Source organism: Lampetra fluviatilis, chromosome 31 (genome assembly GCF_964198595.1).
Source record: "Lampetra fluviatilis chromosome 31, kcLamFluv1.1, whole genome shotgun sequence".
Lineage (NCBI taxonomy): Eukaryota > Metazoa > Chordata > Hyperoartia > Petromyzontiformes > Petromyzontidae > Lampetra > Lampetra fluviatilis.
Window position 1 is genome coordinate 7,204,533 of NC_136305.1, and position 20,919 is coordinate 7,225,451.

General features: G+C 48.2%; 1 protein-coding gene across 4 annotated transcripts in view; it reads right to left on the minus strand.

Annotated features, from left to right (window-relative positions):
- Nucleotides 1-20,919, minus strand: part of LOC144943498 (5'-AMP-activated protein kinase subunit gamma-2-like) — a 142,363-nt gene that overhangs the window by 89,910 nt on the left and 31,534 nt on the right. For 2 of the 4 annotated variants that reach the window (XM_078870996.1, XM_078870997.1), the window contains 2 exons: nucleotides 2,725-2,799; nucleotides 545-944 (listed from right to left, as the gene is read on the minus strand). In XM_078870996.1, the coding sequence (XP_078727122.1) occupies nucleotides 545-944; nucleotides 2,725-2,799 (475 nt within the window). Of the gene's footprint in view, nucleotides 1-544; nucleotides 945-2,724; nucleotides 2,800-3,342; nucleotides 3,383-19,217; nucleotides 19,356-20,919 lie in introns of those variants that run through there. The other 2 variants (XM_078870995.1, XM_078870998.1) reach the window with 2 other exon arrangements.

The following is a 20,919-nucleotide window of genomic DNA, read 5'->3' on the forward strand; positions in this document are numbered from 1 at the left end:
AGACAGGGAAAGTTAAATAAATTAATGCAAATTATATAATGAAACTTGCGTGACCTTGCACGATGACAACGTGCAGATTTAAAAGAGTAACCAGTCCTTGGCAAAACGTTGCATTAATAATGCACCTATTAATGCGCGCTTAATTGGAGTTCATTCTTTGTTCAATTAACTTGCCAAACTCCTGCCCTCTCCTCGACCTATTGTCCTTGAAACTTGTGATCATTCACATTTAATCCTACCCCGAATTCTTAATAATCCCAAAAGGCTTCATTTAATAAAATTTACATGGAAGCTGAGGTTGGTGGATCACACAGGGATGTTGAATCACCAACGTCTAGCACAAGGGCAGTGGCGATCAACTTATTTCTGTTTCGCGAAATTACACCATTACCCGCAAATCACTCAATTGGGATCGTACACAGCAATCACCGCTCCCTACTCGTTCGAGAGCTTACAGAATCAGAATATCTATTTCTATGACCTATAAAGCTCTCGACCCCCCCTCCCGCCTCCCACATCCCCTCCCTCCTCCAGCCGCCCCTACCTCGCCTGGACCTGGAGAAGAAGCGCGAGGCGATGGACGGCACGGGCGGAGAGCCCACGGCGGACGCTGGAGCCGACCCCGACCCGGAGCTCGACCCGGAGCTGGATTTCTGCGGCGAGGAGACGGAGCGGAAAAGGCCCGGGAGGCTGCGACGTCGACCGCTCGGCTCCACCGCCGCCGCGGCGAGGCGGTGAGGCGAGGACAGCGGCGCTACCGGCGCTACCGGCGCGACCGGCGCCGGGGGAGGTTGTCCGTGGCCGTGGAAGGCGCCCGCCGGCGCGTGCTTCTGCGGAGGCGGCGCTGGCGTGGATGCTCGCCGCTGGAGGAGTCGGTGGCTCGGAGCGGGGCGCGGAGGAGCAGACGGTAGGGCGGCCGGGAGGCTCCGGAAGCACGGCGCGTCCTGGCGAGCGGCGGGCACAGCAATGGGGCATTACGGAGGAGCGGCACCGCAAAGTGCCTCTGCGTGACGGAGCGCAGAGTAACGTTGGTTACAAATCGATTATTGGGCTTACGGTACATGTGTAGCCAACGGAATGGAGCTGATGCTGGTTGCTGTAATCTCCAGCGAAACGTCGTACAAAATAGTGAAAAAATTGCTTGCATTTCAACTTTCCTCCTCTGATGTTACTGGAAAACCAAATAAATTTGCACATTTCCCCATGATGTAACACCTGGGGCACCACGGTGGTGAGATGTTAACTACCTCACCTGGTATGCAGGAGTTCATGGGTTCGATCCTGACGCCTTTTTTATTTGGCGTTTACATGTCTCCCCGTGGTGATGTGGATTTTTCTCTGGGTCCTCCGGTTTTTCCCTCCACACTTAGAAACAACGTCACGCGTTTAGAGTATTTGGCTGCCATACATTTCCACGTGACAAGCCACTTTGTTGAGCTGTCATTTGTGGCCAGGTCACTTCTGAAAAGAGCTACATAGCTCAGTGGGCCTTATCTGGTAAGGGTTATGGCTAAAAATGGACATTATACCAACACGACGATCTAATCGTGGTACTGGTCGTGTTGTCCTTTCATGGCAATGTCGTCACCCCCCAAGTTGACGAACCGCCCCCCCCCCCATGGCAAACAACCGCAACGCGCGGCATGGCTGGGCAACACGGCCAACGCCGACAGCCACCAAACGAGCCCATGGGGGTGGGGGCCCATCGGGGGGAGCCTCGGACTCAGCACAACGTCGTGGCACGGACACTCACGTCAGCATGGACACGCATGTCGGTACAGACACTCATGTTAACATGGACACGCATGTCGGCACGGACACTCACGGACATCACGGTAACATGGACACGCATGTCGGCACTGACACTCACGTTAACATGGACACGCATGTCGGCACTGACACTCACGTTAACATGGACACGCATGTCGGCACAGACACTCACGTTAACATGGACACGCATGTCAGCACTGACACTCACGTTAACATGGACACGCATGTCAGCACTGACACTCACGTTAACATGGACATGCATGTCAGCACTGACACTCACGTTAACATGGACACGCATGTCGGCACTGACACTCACGTTAACATGGACACACATGTCGGCACGGACACTCACGTTAACATGGACACGCATGTCGGCACTGACACTCACGGACACTCACGTTAACATGGACACGCATGTCGGCACGGACACTCACGTTAACATGGACACGCATGTCGGCACGGACACTCACGTTAACATGGACACGCATGTCGGCACAGACACTCACGGACACTCACGTTAACATGGACACGCATGTCGGCACTGACACTCACGTTAACATGGACACGCATGTCAGCACAGACACTCACGTTAACATGGACACGCATGTCGGCACGGACACTCACGGACACGCACATCAGCATGGACACGCATGTCGGCACTGACACTCACGTTAACGTGGACACGCATGTCGGCACGGGCACTCACGTTAACATGGACACGCATGTCGGCACGGACACTCACGTTAACATGGACACGCATGTCGGCACGGACACTCACGGACACTCACGGACACGCACATCAGCATGGACATGCATGTCGGCACTGACACTCACATTAACGTGGACACGCATGTCGGCACAGACACTCACGGACACTCACATCAGCATGGACACTCACGGACACTCACGTTAACATGGACACGCATGTCGGTACAGACACTCACGGACACTCACGTCGGCGGAGCTCTTCCCTCCTGTTGGTCCATCTGACTCGGGCTCCAGGAAAGGCATCGTGAAGCAGCTCAGATCCTGCTCCGCACACAAACGCACGAGACAAAGATCCTTGAACAGACTGTTGGGGCAAGTGCTGTTAGCGAGTAGCACCTATGAAGTCCGGCACGGCACACGAGTCGGTGGTGTAGCCCCACCACGACCGACCGCCTTCATCTCCCCAGTGCTGATATTGACACACCACACAAGCTACTCATTAAAGGCTCAGCCAACTTAGGAGAAGCCCAGGGCCAGTTCAGATATGCATCATTGCTGCTGTTGTTGGCCGAGAGTGTAAATTGATCTCGGGTCGATCAGGTTCGTAGCAAGGTGCGCTATCCACTACGCTACCGCTCCCCGTACGTACATGCGTGCGTCCGCGCACATACGCACGCACGCCCGCAGCCACACGCAAAACACGCGGAGACGCAGACGCATCTCTTCCAAGTGCGCTCACTCATTTAGGAACCACACATTGCTTGCCGGTCACAATTGAACTGCTGGCTGCTTTCAGAGCAGCTCAAGAATGCGTGCTGTGGTGTGACTGTTTGGATAAGATATGGCCCTGTGCATGTACTGTACCACTCAGCCCAGCCACACCATCGTCAACATCCCAAAGGTTTTGGTTGCCAGTGCTGGAGTGTGTTTGGGGCGGAGGGAGAGCAATGGACTTGGGCATTGGGGAAGGAGGGACAGAGTTCATTAGCCGTGGGGCTCAATTTGAGCCGCCAAGGTTGCCACCCTGTATTTGATTTGTATCCTTGTCCGTTTTACATCACCCGTGCAATAATCCATTTCGACGATTCTCTCACTTAGTTAGAATTTGAACGTGAATGGTAAGCATCTATCTATCTATTAATTAACATATTTATTTGTTTATTTATTTATTTTAGCCAGCTTTCACGACAGAAAAAGGTATTTTATTTAATATTGAGTTACGTTTTTGCACCGATTTCTGTTTGCTGTCCCGAGTCACTTTTGCAAAGGAAACTCTGCCCACTTCTCTTGAGTTCTCATCGAGTTAAACACATTTTACTTGAAACCTGCCCCTGAATACTATTCATTTAAGGTGCACGGATTAATTATTACCCCTATATAAAGGTTAGGGGGAGGGGGCAAACACCCCCCCCCCCCTAATCCCATGGTCCCCCAAACCTATGAGGGGGTGAGAAAGAGGGAGATTTAAATGATCACACCACCAACGTCACGTGATCAATAATTCGATCATGCGACCACGGGCAGCCGCCAATTGCGAGTCAGCTGCCAGAGTAAAGGCTGCAAGCCGCAGGTTGTCCTGTAAACGATTCGAATATTCACCAAGCAAAGCAAGAAAAAGATCGTGCACACGCACGGATATTCAACAGGTGTTTTGCTATAAATCTCCACGTTATAGGAAACTTTGTTGAGCTATCATTGTTGGTTGTTGTAACGTTCTTACCCTTCCATACTGGACATCTGTGAAAAAAACAGCTTCAACGCTCATCGGATTCCTCCAGTATCAATAAATATTCGGATGATTTAATGGGCGGCAATTACGGCAGCGCTCGTGTCAAGATGCACAGCAAAGAGCGTGTCCACAGGGGTCTCAGATGGAAACTCTGTTGGCGCGGGCAACCTCTGTATGTAGTCTGTTGAACTTCATTACGCATCGTACGAAGCCAACCGTGCCAATCGGAGGTGCTGTACCTCAATTTGACCGCATCTTGATTTCGGACGAGTCCCTCGGAGCAATAAAGTTTTACGCTCAAGTTTCGTTCACATTGGATCAAATTACGTGAGTTATTGCGCCCTCCCCCCACTCCCCCCCTTGTGTTCCAGGTATTGAACCGGACAGAGCTGATTCCTTCATACAGAGGGTTTCCCCGAAACCCCAGTAGTCCTCGCGACCCGTCACGCCACGTTTACCAATTTACTCCCAGTTCAGAAACGAATTATCTCGTCCCACACTGCCCTCTTGAATCTAAGGTCATGCCGAACATTCATTCGGTGGTGCTATTCTCCGTTCGTGGCCAACAGCCAATGGTTGGAAATTCCATATTCCCACGGCAAGCGCCATAGTTCTATCGGACATGTACAAAACCTTGAGCCTATCCGCTGCTGGATGAGGGCCTCACTCCATGTGGGCCATGGAGGCCATTTTGCCGGTCAGAGATGGCTCGGCGACACCCACAACATTTTGTTGAAAGGTCACGGCATACATTTTTTTTGTCCGCGTTTTACCTCCCTTCAACACGGTGACACAAATCGTGGTTATGCCAATGATGGAACCTTTACGTGCACGGTAGCGCACGCACAGTCGGCTCGGTACGGAGACAGCGGCCAGCAGTGCTTTTAGATTCAATGCGATAGTTCAGTGGACCGCCTCTCATCCGTGGTGAAGTGGAAGGGAAGGGGTGCGGGGGTGGGGGATGGGGGGGGGGTAACTTGACAGGACCCAGTTACCCAGTTATCACTGGGTAGCATCCGCTAGCGAGGCAGCCCCAACTCACTCGCTGCGACTGTTCCCCTCCCTGACTTTCCGCCCCGAACTACACAGGAAAAGAAACTGCGATCTTGATCCGGAAGAACAACAAAAACCAGTGTGATTTCGAGTTAAATTAAATTAATCCGTTCCTAAAGTTGATCTGTAAACACAGATTCGAAGGCGCATATTTGTTCTCGAGTTTGAGATGGTTTCAGAATTATGTGTATACGGTCAATGTGCAAGTTCAACCATCGCATTACATAAGAGTTGAGCGCAAGAGGTGCGCTGACATCATACAAACAAAACAAGCAAAGAATGAGATGTAACCAGTCGTGTGGATTTTGACCTGAATTCGAGATTGAATTCGAACTCCAAATCTGATGCAGAATTTTTTTTTTTTTACCAATTACAGATGCAATTTTAGGCCCAACAAACATGCAAATATGGGCACAATGTTTTATTATTCTTCATAATTTATTGATGATGACGATGATGACGAACGATAAACATGATGGATGATACGGACGATGATGGACGATGCAGATTATGACGAGTCAGTTATGATGAGCCAGGGGTTGAACCTAGGCTCTGTGGAGGGTCTCCTCTGACATGGCCACTGTCAGAATCCGAACATTTTTTTATCCTGGAAGAATCCTATGAGCTATGAAGCTTTTTCATCTCACAAATGTCTAGTAGGGGCACGTCAGCAACTCACAACAAACAATATTAATACATTAATCATTCACGCCTTTTGGCGTCCTCTGGTCTAACACCGTTTTGAGACTAGGCTCAAAAGAAAGCTGTATTTGACGAGATGTTTATTTGATAACAATGTGGTATTTGACGAGATATTTAATTGATAACAATGTGGTATTTGACGAGGTATTTAATTGACACGAAAGCCAGCGCAGCTCCCAGGCTATGGAACGCTTTTCCTTCGGTAAAAACTAAAATCAATCGTTAAGAGCTATTAAGTCTTCCCTGAAAACTCACATTTCTAAACTGGCCTTTACCCCCCTTAATTCCAGCCGCTGACCCTGCAGGTTATGTTTATTTCCTGCTTTCTATACACGGTGACGCATTTGGGATCTACGGATGAAATGCGCCTTACAAATGTGAATTCTTATTATTATTGTTACATGTTTCAAAACGCATTGCGTGTGTTTTGCCGTATGATAATATCAGTAAATAGAAATTTAAAAAAAACACCACCAATTCTAAGAAATATTTATTGTTTACCTACAAAAGAAAAACCAGGATGATATGCATGTGTGTGCAAGCTGTTTGTTGCGCATGTTAATGACAAAGGGTTTCTCATTAAGCGAGTCAGGTTTTTTCGGTAAAGTCACGTAGGTAAAACATCAAAATTAATGAAAATAAAATAAAATAAAACAAAAATCACGACGTTTTATTGTTTTATTTTAGTTTATTTTCATTAATTTTGATGTTTTACCTACGTGACTTTACCGAAAAAACCTAAGAATATGATTCCTTGCAGTCACGAAAGCTTCAAATCTAGAAGTGAGTCGGTGGTTGAGTGAGTCAAGGGAGACCAGTGAATGAATAAATCAATGTGTCAATGAGAGTGAGCGGGTGAGTGACTGAGCGAGTCAAGGAAGGGTTGTTATTAAACAGGTAAGTCAGAGTGAGCGAGCAAGCGGTCGATCTAAATCGTGGTGAGTCACTCGGCATGCGTGCGGGACCGAGGGAGACAGAGACGGTCACACAAAACAACATTCTTATATTTTCCACTCGGTATTCGGTACCCACACAATACGTATGCTAGTACATTTTCTTGCCAAAATTCAAACACTGAAACACGATAGGAATCTAAGAGCGCTTGCAAATGCCAACTCGGGAAAAAAAAACCGTTTATTTAATTTTCTCTCAGCAAAAACAATCGGCTCCTGCCAAAGTCACAGCTCCATCACAATCATAGCACACAGAAGAGCTGGTGGGCCGGGTGTGCGTTACTCACGGGGGCTCACAGTGGCTCAGCCCGAGCCACAGAGGCTGCATCATCGTGGGTTAAGCGTGTCCCCAGCTCCCACGCTCACAAGGATGTAATCAGGCTCTGTCGTGCGTATGGAGTTTGATGGGCTCACGTTATAAATTCGACGCTGCTTCCGATTGAGTATCGTGGCTTTGATAATGATGCTTGAAGGATGGCAGCAAGAACAGCGGTTCTGGATTGTGGCGTGTTGTACTGCTGCTCGTAGGAGTCATCAACATTAGTCGCAATTAGCCATGATCTATCCACTGCTGGATGACGGCTTCCCCATGCCGTCGCTCAAGGTCTTGCTAGGCAATCATCCGTCTAATCTCCTCGACATGCACGCCCATTACACCGCTACATCTCTATCGGCGGACACCCTAATTCGGCGCGTGGCCTCCTGCTAAGAAGAGCAAGGAGTCTCGGGGCAGGATACGTCGCCAGAAGGGATGCCGGCTGTGGTCGAGGCTAACGACAGTTTGGTAACCACAGGAGGGAACACACCCAAGGAGTAGTAGAAACGTTGTAATCAATCGGTTTGCTTGACCTCGACAGCCATTCGAGGTGATAAAAGGCACCATGATGTGATTTAAATTAAACATAATGAATTGTCAGTCATACGATGCACGTTATCTCTCAAAGCTGGACAAGGCTCAGTTCGCCAACGATCGCGCTCATCGAACAAATGTGATGCGCACAACAAGCCATGCTCATCTCAGTTAAATGGATTCCAGAGTTAGGCGCAGGCTATCAGCACCGCTGTCGCAGTGGCCACCACCTCGGCCCGTAGAACCCAAGTCGAGCGGCCGCCCGTCCACTACAACCTTTGTGTCGATCGACAACCCAAATCGCAAGGGATCCGACAGAAGCAGAGGCAGTGCTGCAGCGAGACCGCGGGCGGACCCTCTCGGAAAGTGTAACCGCGCGAAGATGTGAGAGCAATTTGCCTCCCGTGAAGCCGGACGAATTGTGACACCGGGCGATGAAAAACGACACCCCCGTGACACTCGCGCTCCACCAAAGGGCTTAGGCGAGGATTACGAGCCGTCCTCTGACGTGTTCTCTGAGGACGTACGGACCGCGTGTTGCTCGGTACGATGTCCGACGTTTCGCTCCACGTGCTGGGTGCTTCTTCTTTTTTTGGCAAACCAAAATTCCTCCGGAAACATGGGGGCGGAGGGGTTGGGCGCCAAACGTCGGACATCGTGCCGAACAACACGCGGAAACTACCCGGAAACCGCATCGGACAGATGTACTGTACGGCAGAACCGCGAAATTCCACATTCCCCACGGCAGAAGCCAGTCCTATCCCCAGGACAACAACCGTTGACTTCTCACGACAGGTCCATGTAAAGTCCAAATCTAAGGCTGGGTGAGGGCCTCAGCATGCCATGCATGCCATGCATGCTGAGGGTGGTAATATGAACATACTTCACCGGAGTTAGTTTATATTTATATTCTTGGTTCTTTAAAAAAAAAATTCTTGCTGTGGTTTTCACACCTGATGATGATTGCTTGTGTTGCAATCGAAACGTTGTGGGAATTTTATTGTTTTATATTGTTATTATTTTATTGTTTCCCTTCTACGTGACTTTACCGACAGAACCAAGAATATGAATCCCTGCAGTCACGAAAGCTTTAAATCAAGAGTTAGTTTAGTTAAAAATGAAGGCGGGAAGAATAGATGCTTAGAGTGGAGAAGCGCAGTGCAGTACAACAGTGGGTGATGCTGCACTGGCCTCTGCTGCACCCAGCCACGCAGCCGTCTATGACAACCTGGAATGCATGGCGGTCGCCCATCCAGGCACTGCCCAGGCTCAACGCCATTTAGCTCCCGAGATGTGGGGATATCGCGCGCATTCTGGGTGATAATTTCAACAGCACAGTTGTTTCATTGCTTGTGATCATGGCGATGATGATGATGATGGATGATTCAAATCGCGATGTCAAGAGATGATACAGATGTTGCGGAGCTGGCGACGACTCACTCAGAGACGGAGGTGAGGTTAAGGGCTTCCGCCGTTTATTAAAGGGCTACACAAGACACAGGAGGGGTGAACCACTGGGTCCCGACACAGCCGGCTGCCCTGTGATGTCTCCTCCAAGCCGGCCGTGGGATCAGCCAACACGGCCGACCGAGGAGCACAGCCACGTCCAGTCCTGGCGCTGAGCTATCTCCACTGTCCCTAACCCTCTTGACCCTGGCTCCCCGTCTCACCCTCTCTCGACCCTTGACTCCAGCTACGACCCCGCTTACGTCACGGGGTCCCCCCTTTACCTTCGAGGAGCTGTGTCGTCATGTGCACTGTCCAGCGCGCGTGACCCCACGTCCCGTGACGCCATCGTACCGGACAGCGCACACGACGCCACTACTCTCCTCTACTCCTCTGCACAGATAACGGATTACGCAAATGATGATGGAGGAAATTAATGATACAGATGATTCAGCGTTGCGAGATGAAATTTGCATGAATGACGCTAAATAAAATGAAATTAGAATTATTATTTTGATGTGGATGATCATTTTTGTGATATGGTCATGGGTGACTTCCCACAAAGTAGTAGTATATGTTTTTCAGCCTCGAGGAATGATGGGCTGAGCCAACCCGTGATTTCAACTCATGCCCTTCTGAAAGAGAGTCGAATGCTCAGCTGCAGCGACACACGGCTAGCTACACAAGTACATGACCTCAAATTGCTTGAGTGGAGATATGCATGAGTCTGGCCTGTTGTGTAACGGTCAGCACACCCCAAGACTCAGAATCTAGAGGTCGCCGGTTGGATTCAGAACCTTTCAGAATCTTTATTTATACCGGGAGGAATCCGATGAGCTACTAAGCTCTTTTTTGACAGATGTCCAGGAGATTTGGAGTTGAAACGATGGGGAAAGTTTCTTAAATTCCACCCCCCCACCCAAACTCAGTTCGCCCAGCCTGTGTCAACTGGTTCACCACAACTAATCGACCGACAAGTCGGTTATTGGCTGCGTAATTTGCGGGCCCTCCCAACCTTTCCAAGACGTTCGTGTCTGGCCGTCGTGGTAGTGTAGGCCAAAGGGAGCTCTCGAGAGCTCCCTCTAGTAGAGGCTTTTCCACCAACTGTGGCGTGAGCTGGGCATTGCAGGGCTGCACCTTTAGCTTTTTTTGTTAGTATCCACGTCTCGTAGCCTTCCGACTGATGAACTGTGCAGAAACGTACATGTCATCAGGAGATAAATACATCATATATAGTGTACGGTATTTAAACTAAAGTAAACTATTTTTTTTTTCACCAAGGTAAGGCCCACTGAGCTATATAGCTATCTTCAGAAGGGACTTGGCTATCACAAATGAAAACCACACGAAGTGGCCGATCGCGTGGAAATTTATCGCAGCCAAATTTTTTCAACGGATGTTGTTGATTCGACATGTGGTGGGAAAGACATGAGGGCTACGGGGAGAACATGCAAACTCCAAATATGCACGGTTGTGAGGGTCAGGATCGAAGCCACGACCTCCTGCATACCAGGCAAAGTAATTAACATCTCGCCACCATGGCGTCCAGGTATACAAATAGTTATACCTATTTAATTAGATATGCAACAGCATCTCACTGTCTCATACCGAGTGTCATTGGACAGCCCACCCCAAGATGATTCCAGTGCACCACAGTTGGCCTGAACTGATGCTGGCGCTTCCATGATATTCTGAGTTACTTGACTACCACGCAAGTTGGGCAGAACTATCTCAGTAATACCTCCGAGTAAGACTTTCCCAGAAATGCTCGTTAATAAAAGGTCAACACCCGCCGCGCTGACGAGGTTAAACATTAAATGCGAACGAGCGCCCTCCACCACACGCGACCTGCCGTTTGACTTCACTGCGGCGTGACCCATCTTTGCTACTGGGTGGACAGAGATGGCGGGGGGCATTCGTGAAACTCACCCCCCTCCTGCCGCACCTGGAGATCGAATCAACTGGCTACCCTCTGGATTTCAATTTTCAAATATAATAATGTGAAATTAAACGTTTCCGTTGCCTTACGACGTTGCTGACCGACACGCTTGGTCACGTAGTGCTGCTTGGCCCGAATCCTCACGTAGGCAATGGAGGCCAATCCGTGAAGCAAAAAAATGGGCCCGTAAAAGGCAGGCCTCCAGCCTGAGATTGCAGGCAACTCGCATATGCTAAAGACAAACACACACGGTTATGGGTTGGTGGTTATTCGAGTACACACTCGGGTTGTGCGGTTGACACAGAAGAGGTATAAATACGATGGGCTTGGTGGCATCGTAGCCAAGGCGTTTGACTCAAATTCCAGTTCAGGGTCCACTCAACAAGCAGGACTTTGCACAAAGTCAAGGGTGACTGTCCTGTGGTCTGACCCCTGACGTAGGAATGTGGAATAAACACGAATGGCCATGGGCCTCACGACGGAGACACACATGAGACCCGTTTGAACAGGCTCAGGGCTTTGACTTTGAAATCAATAAAAGGACACACAAATGAATTTAGAATCTCGCTCAATAATATGGCCGCAACCTTCCCTCGCTTACGGTTTAACATTGAGGACAAAGTCAAAAGACAGCAGATAGGGGTGCTGGGTGGGTGGGTAGGGGCACAGCGAGACTGAGAAGGGGATAGGAGGATTAGGAGGGTGCCTCACAACAACTCATGGTGGAAAAAAAAATGTGGGCATCAACCCGTGGAATTTTTTTTTAACGCTGCGTTGACTGCACATCCATCCTCCTTCCCCGTTACGACCTTCGTTTGGCAGAATATTCTGCCGCTGCCAGCGCGTAGTGGCTACTGCTGCACGATGCACTGGCAGGCATTGCCTCTGCAACTCAGTCAGAGTGCTCGCCATTCAGCATACCATCACTCGATGTAACTGTTGCATCAATAATTTTGCGGATTATCACTTCACACGGCCACGAGAGATGGTGGTGGCTTTGGGAGACCTACATTCAACAGTGGATGATTATTATCATAATTTGCTCGTTTACCCAGGAAAGCTTCGCCGAGTCTCATGAATATTTTTCAGGAGGAATAGGGTCCTACCAAGTTTATTTTGCAGTCGGAAGTGATGATTGTTGTACATCATCTTTATTCAGTCCATTCGTGAGCGATTATTCAAATGCGGCAAATTTGGACGATGACGATGGCACTCGATGCGCCTACTCTTGTGAACGACGTCACAGGAGCCTTAACGTCCACTGCGAGGCAGGCTGTGACTCGTTTTGTTTTGGTTAGTACTCTCGACGCAGTCTTAACCAGGGCGTGCCGCTGGGTTCGAACCGCGAACATCTGCCAAAAATTTCGATTTAAAGCTTTCGTGACTGCAGGGATTCATCTTCTTGGTTCTTTCGGTAAAGTCACATAGAATGGAAATAATAAAATAATAAAATATAAACATAATAAAATAAAATAAAAATTATTTTATTATAATAAAATAAAAATTATTTTATTATGTTTATTTACTACTAGGGCTGGGCCACGCCACACATTGACCGTAGCTGACCATGGCTCGTGTCTGCGAGGACTCGCAAAGCGGTCGTGATTTTATTGACCGCCCCCCCCTCCCCCCGTATCCATTATAATCATTGACCGAGTTGTTCCCCGACGTGGATTGAAACTGGTTTGGCTACGTACGGTGCGAATAGAAGTTCAACGTACGAACGTACGGTTGTGACGTTGCATCTGAGAGTTGAGCGCGCCGTAAAAACAACGCCCCAACAACGACATCGATGCAGGAATAATCGTTATCATGTATTTGCTTACCCATGTGTCATTGCGGAAAGCCGCGTTTTGAGATATTTGCGCAATTCCATTGTTAATACAAACGCAATTGTGTTTGGCAGGAAACTGGGAGCGCCCAGAGAATACTGTGTTTTTAAATATTATTTCTATCAAACAAAAAAAATACAATAACAGTTTACAAGCCTGTCAATTCATCGCTGGATGAGGGCCTCCTCATACCTTGTCGATCATGGGAATCGCTTGACCGTACTTCACCACTCTGGTCAGTGCGGGTTGGTGAAGGCAGGCATCGCAGACGTGGCTGATGCACGGCAAGCCGCTTTTTACAGATCATAAGCCAAGAGAGGCCTATTGAGGAAATGCATGCAAGGTGGCCCATTTATAGATACCCCACACAACAAAAAAACAAAGAGAAATCTAAAGAGAAAACATTCGATTGAAAAACCTCGACACATCCCCCACCAATGTCAAGGCACTCGTTACATCTTGCAACTCTCTCCTGATATACGCGGCACCATCATACTTACTCTGCTCCTCTGTAATACATGGAGGCATCCATCGCGTTCACAACACAGTACAATACCTTGTCCAATAACCCATTAAAAGATCAGTGAGGTGGATATAAAAGGGGACCTGTAAAAGAAGTGTTACCTGTCGCGGGTCCTGCCACATTGCTCAGAATCTGCTATTCCCTCGAACACCATCTATATCAGCACCATCCCCATTGCTCTAAGTTGCTGCGATGGACGCAACGTGAATGAACCCTGTATCTTAAAACACAATAGTGCCGTGCGATCATCTTTCCCAGGTTATTTTCTGGCAGCGGCATTCAGTAACGCCTTGCTGGATGTAGGAATTCCAGAAGGCATTTTTTTTCACCTCCTGTACCGGTGACTCTGATAGCACCAGAGATACAAAAGGTGAAATCGTTGTGCAATGTCCCCTGGACAATGCACAAAGCGGTTGGTTTTAGGACCAAGCAGGTAATTCATATCACGAAGAAGTTAATGTTCAATTTAAGCAGGCAAAGGGATTTTGCTTGACTTTGCTCAAGGTCAACTGCACCGACCCTGGACACACGTGAGAGCGCGAGCGAAAAAAAATAAAAACATCACGTGGTCTCGGCGACAGCTCCCTGTCAGTGGTCGATTTACCTCTGCCTTTCACCATCCACACTACAACGACCACCTCCGTGTTCGAGACTCAGCTCAAGACTTCCCTGTTCACCATGTGCAGAAGGGACTGCCTTTCTCCCTACGTGGTGAATTCATACCCCCCCCCCCCCATCTATTTAAAGTGGCCTTCCCTCATTAGTTTGGTCAGTTACCCTGTTTTTGTTTCCTGCTTTTCATGCATTGCGCATCAGGATCATAGGATGAAATGCGCATTCTAAATTTGAATTCTCATTATTATTACTATAATGTAATGCCATCATCTCAGTTCTCTCTCTGGCCTAGAACAGTACCCTCCTCTCGTACTCAAGTTCAAGTTCATTTATTAGGTATAGCCCTGTGAGCCATTCGGCTCTTGAATCGGGTACAACCGCAACAAATAAAAAACAAAAACATGAACAAAAAACATCTTAAAGTGAATATGTGACTGAGTGCAAACAGAAAATCCAAGAAAAGACAGCAAAATATTGCAGAAAAAAACACCGTACACCAACGCTGTGTGCAAAAATCCCAGTGGGATGCAAGTCAAACAACAACAACAGCAACCACAAGACAACTTAGATTAAGGCCATCAGTCTAACTCTGTACTACAACAAACAAACATGGCTAAACCAATACACTACCAATACACTACTCAGCTCAGACAAAAAGTCACAAGAAACACCTTCACAATCCTCCGGATGTGCATGCTTCCCACGATACCGCAGCGTATTGGAGATGCTGTAACCTTGAGATGCTTTATAAAACGACCATTGCGATTGTGACCACTGCTGGCTTGTATAACAGAAGTGGGTACTCGTTTCGTCAAACGCAAATCCAGGATTTGAACTCGTAACCTTTTCGCTGTGATTCGAGCGCTCCGACCACTGCTAGGAGCCTCCTGCCAACCATCCTTAAGTGTCAGCGAGGCTTCTCCGAGTTATGTATTCTTCAAACCAGGCGATTCTATAAATATCAAACCACTTTTTTTTTACACGCTGTTTATTAACTCACTCTGTTGTTGTATAATCAAATCTTGTAACTCAATTTTTACCCACTTCCCAATTTGGTATCGACTGCAAACTTGGTATACTGATGTCATACTGATGACAATACTATATTCTATCGTAAAAAAATAAAAACATATTTTTTAAAACATGTTATGTTTCGGCTTGGCTCTAATTGTCCACGCTCAACTGACGTTGGCTGTAAATCACCACGGCCCCTTACGTTATGGCAAGCTTCGGGGCCACTTCCTGGAGTCGTGGAGTTCTTCCATTACTAGTACGCAGAGGTGGGACAAAGTCATTGTTATGCAAGTCCAAGTCGAGTCGCAAGTCATCAAATTCATGACTCGAGTCTGACTCGAGTCCAAGTCACATGACTCGAGTCCACATCTCATAGGTGGGACAAAGTCATTGTTATGCAAGTCCAAGTCGAGTCGCAAGTCATCAAATTCATGACTCGAGTCTGACTCGAGTCCAAGTCACATGACTCGAGTCCACACCTCTGCTAATACGGTACATTTCATTCAAGCGTGTTTTTAAAAAAGTATTTCCAAAATATTACTTATTTATATATACATTGCCCAGCGTCAATGGATATCCTCCGTCGCCGTTATTCAAGTGTATTGGTCGGACTGTGTGACGCGGTGTGTCACGTGTTTGGAGAGCAGCATCACGTGACGTCTTGAGATCTGAGCGTCTGTTCAAGGGATTGTCGCCTCTGGTCTCCAGGTCATGCACCTCTCCTCTGAGTCTATCTCAAGAGTCTTTATGGCTTGTCTACAGTCCTCCTATTCCTATCTCTTGTTTATTTCTCCTCTCACGAATCTAGTGCCTCTGTGCCGTACAGCCGTATTTCTCCATAGCTCGCAGAGCCCTCAATGGCCAAATATGGGCCAGTGTACCACCGGCGAAAAGAACCCTGGCCTATGTCAAACACTGACAAAAATACACAGCTGAAGTACAAAACACACTGGAAATGTTTCAGATAAGACACAATCGTGGTGTCTTAATTACATTCTTGAAATCGACAAACCTCTTTAAAATTAAATATATATTTTCTTTTTCCCCGAAATTCCATTCAGTGTGTGTGGTCTTGCCAACGTGTCTCGAAACTAATCGATTTACATGAACAAACCCTGCTGGTGAGCAGTGCGTTGTCTCCTCGTGCAAGAAAATAGCTCCAGCAGTAGACGCAGCAGAGCTACTACGGAAGTCAATTCAAAAGCCTCTTATTCACACCCAAGTGGTGCACCAATATATTTGTGGAAAACATGTTGTAGCAACTATCTGTCAACCCACTTTTACATCATTAGACCTCCTTTGCCAGTACCAAAATATAATAATAGGGTTTTTCCCCTTTTTTCTGGCAACAAAAAAAGGGGAAAAACCCTATTATATTTTGGTACTGGCAAAGGAGGTCTAATGATGTAGATGCTTACCCCGAGCCCTTATTACTCTGATAGTGCATTGTCTTTGAGCTGTATGCCTTTTGGCGTCATCTGGTCGAGCACCAATTGAGACGAGACTCAAAAGAAAGCTGTCTCTGGTGTGGACCAATCAGTTTCAAGGACAATGCATATATTATCATAGTGTGTTTTTTGTTTGCATTTTGACTGCAAGCATTGTGGTTAATGCAGACATGAATCCTTGTAAAAAGGTTTCAGTTTTGTTGCCAGAAAAAAATGGGAAAAACCCTATTATTTCAACCCACTTTTGTTTATCGCTACGGTACTGATTTAAATCAAACGACTCATCGGAAGAGACTTTTGCTCGCAATGTTATATATTGCCTTACGGGTTTAAAAATGAAGGTCATCTATAAACCAATCACTCCGAACGCATTTTGGCAAGTCCACTCATGCACTGATAAGGTCAATTTAGTGGCTCCCTTTGTCCAAGGTACAAACTAGAAAACTGGGTTACTCTGAACACGTCGCGTGAAAAGGCGACAGGGTCCACGATGATTTGAGCCAAATTCCCATGTGACTTTCAGATCGGCTACGTTTCTCATTGCGACGTGTCTTAGCTTATAAGGGCGTAATGATGCATCGGATCGTCGAATATCCGTTTTGCGATTGTGAACGAGGTCGCTCTAGCAATTGGGAACTATGCCGGTTATCTTGAGTCATTACCTGGTTTAACAAAGTAAAAATGTCTTGACTCTCAAAGCTCAAGGTACATGCATTTAATCGTGCATTTTCGTTTCTTATCCTCACCTCCGATGAGCGAGGTTGGCTACGTATGGTGCGAAAGAAGTTCAACATACATTTGTAACAATTACGCGTTTAAGGTAACAATTACGCGTTTAAGCTTAAAATGCAGACTAATAAAAACGATTATTGAGCCAAATTGAGGATCTGAATTGCAACAATTTATCGGATCGGTGTGGGTGTAGGTTTGAATTATTACGGCCATGACAGCCCAGTCGGTTAAAATCCCATGTAAGGGAAAAAAAAATCCCATGTAAGCGATTTTAAAATCCCATCCCATACCCATCATGATAAACTTGTCTTTCTGGAGTCAGTAATACGAGTACCACCGACTGCCGATGCCACAACTTTCCTCGAAAAATTAAGGAATATTGGACCCTCCCACCACATCAACTTGTAATTTCCATCAATACTATTCAAAGCCCTTCCTAAATGACATTTATAGCATTTTATTTAGACAACACAAGGCATGCATATGTATGTTACGAATTGTTGGAGAAAACAATATCCTTACTCCAAATCTCTTACAAACGAGAGAATGACTCAACGGTCTAAAGAGTTGAGAATTCGACTTGTCAATGAGACGCTCTTAAAAGGCAAAACGGTGCATGAACTAGCGAGGTGAAGTATGGTCAATACAGTAATATCGTGCACTATGTACAATATTCAGTTGTTTGTATGTTTTCAAACTAAGACCTTGATACCGTATTCCAATAAGCAAAAAATACACTTTTCTCAGAGTTGAGAAATTTAGAAGTTGATACAATAAATACTGCATTTAGCTTTACGACAATTTGCAGTGTCAGTATTGGCACATAGCGACGAATTTTGTTTTTGCAAAAGCTGCAGAGGTCCTGATATCACCGATTCGTTAACATCCCCTTTTACAGCAGACTTCTCATTTTGGCGAGTACAAAAATATATAAAACACATTAAGAAACACCAACAGTGCAACATGTATACCGTCCTTAATGTATACACCGAGTATATAGTTGCGTACAATACAATACACAGAGCACACACCAAATAGGGGGAGCTTAATGTGCCATGAAAGATGTAATAGTGATGGGTAGGAGCACACTTGCCCCAACGTGGCAAGTTTGACAATTGTAAGTGTTGTTGTTGCTGCACCACGGTTGGCTGGCGTGGTGGGGAAGAGTGTGGGGGGCATTGCTGCCACTTATTCTTCCGAGACGTCTGGCCGAACGTTATGAGCGAGGTTGGCCAAACACTGCCCAACAGAGAGAGAGAGGGAGGGAATTTCAGAGCGGAGCTCCCTCCAATTGGAGCAGGCTCCGACCTACTTCTTGGCAGCCGGCGGGGTGAGAGCGCACGCCGTTGCGGGGCTGCGCCTCTTTTGTTTCGTCCCCCCATGAGACGCTCCGGAAAAGTAAGACGCACCCCAAATGTCGTGCCCGATGTCAACCCATTAAAAGGCATACAGATGTGGTTTCTCATATATGCATGGGCTGAGTTCGGGGGGGGGGCACGGGGGGGGGCAGTGTCCCCCCAAACTAGACACTTTAATTAATGAATTTTCAGTAGTTTAAAAGCAAGATGAAAAAAAAGTTTTCTATGCGCACGCAATTCCTAATACTAGGGCCAAAGCGAACCCCTACCACCCCCCCCCCCCCCCCAATTTAGAAGTCAAACTCCACCTATGCATATATATTACACACACAAGACTCCCCATATAGAACTAGCAACTCCTGTTTGCGAGAACCTATCTATGGCACAATGCCAACCACACACACACCCCTACCGAATTATAAGACACAACTCCAACTTTTTCTTTCAAATCCAGAAAAAAGATGTGTGGGGCGGGGGGGGCGGAGGGGTGAGCGATAATTGCTCTCTTATAATCCGCTGAATCGGCAGCGACACAAAACAAATACCTGCAGGAACTGCGAAGCCCGCCTCCTCGTCGTCGAGTTCATCTGCACCGCGGACTGGGAGTCGAACCCTAGACCTGGATCCTCTGCGGCCAGCGCCGCCGTGCCCTTGCGCGTCCTCCTCATCGCCTCGCGAGCGCGCTGCGCTCCGCTCACAGCGGAGCTTCTTTGCGGCGGCTCAAGGGAGCGTAGAGGTGCCGTTGCCCGTTTGTCTCAGGGCTGTAATTCAAGCAGAATTCAACCCCCGTGTTCGTAGATCCGCGGGTGATCCCAGCTCTGCCTCGCCAGGGAGGTTTTATTTGACTGCCCGCCTGCCTGCCAGCCTCAATCAATCAATGAGCTCTCGCCTGGATTTGAGCACGTTACCGCCGTATTGAGTGAATTCATTAATGCCCTCTCCATAATCTCGCCACCCTGCTACCCATTCGACCAACGACCGACCCCCACCCACATACTCAACTTCCAAAGCACTTCTTCAACCAATCGCCATTCAAATCGTCCACTTAGCTAACCACCCACCTACCCCTAACCACGCACCCACCTGCCCACCGACTCAACCGCACCTCCCATTAGCACGGTCTGCTAGGTACTGTGCGAAAGAAGTTCAACGTACATACAACCACTTACTCATCCACACACCTAACCCATGCACTGACCCGACCACCTATCCACCCACCCACCTACTCACCTGCCCAACCACCATCATTCACCTACCGACTTGACCACCCAGCCACCCACCCAACTACCCTACCACCCACCCAACTACCCTACCACCCACCCAACTACCCTACCACCCACCCAACTACCCTACCACCCACCCAACTACCCTACCACCCACCCAACTACCCTACCACCCACCCAACTACCCTACCACCCACCCAACTACCCTACCACCCACCCAACTACCCTACCACCCACCCAACTACCCTACCACCCACCCAACTACCCTACCACCCACCCAACTACCCTACCACCCACCCAACTACCCTACCACCCACCCAACTACCCTACCACCCACCCAACTACCCTACCACCCACCCAACTACCCTACCACCCACCCAACTACCCTACCACCCACCCAACTACCCTACCACCCACCCAACTACCCTACCACCCACCCAACTACCCTACCACCCACCCAACTACCCTACCACCCACCCAACTACCCTACCACCCACCCAACTACCCTACCACCCACCCAACTACCCTACCACCCACCCAACTACCCTACCACCCACCCAACTACCCTACCACCCACCCAACTACCCTACCACCCACCCAACTACCCTACCACCCACCCAACTACCCTACCACCCACCCAACTACCCTACCACCCACCCAACTACCCTACCACCCACCCAACTACCCTACCACCCACCCAACTACCCTACCACCCACCCAACTACCCTACCACCCACCCAACTACCCTACCACCCACCCAACTACCCTACCACCCACCCAACTACCCTACCACCCACCCAACTACCCTACCACCCACCCAACTACCCTACCACCCACCCAACTACCCTACCACCCACCCAACTACCCTACCACCCACCCAACTACCTGCCTACCTATGCCAATAACCAACCCAACAAGGACTAAGCGACGTCCCTAAACCGCCGATAATCCAAGCAGCCAGCGAGCTCCCCGACACAACCACGACCCGGGTTCGAACCTGCACGCGGTTTGTTTTGAGCGCTGC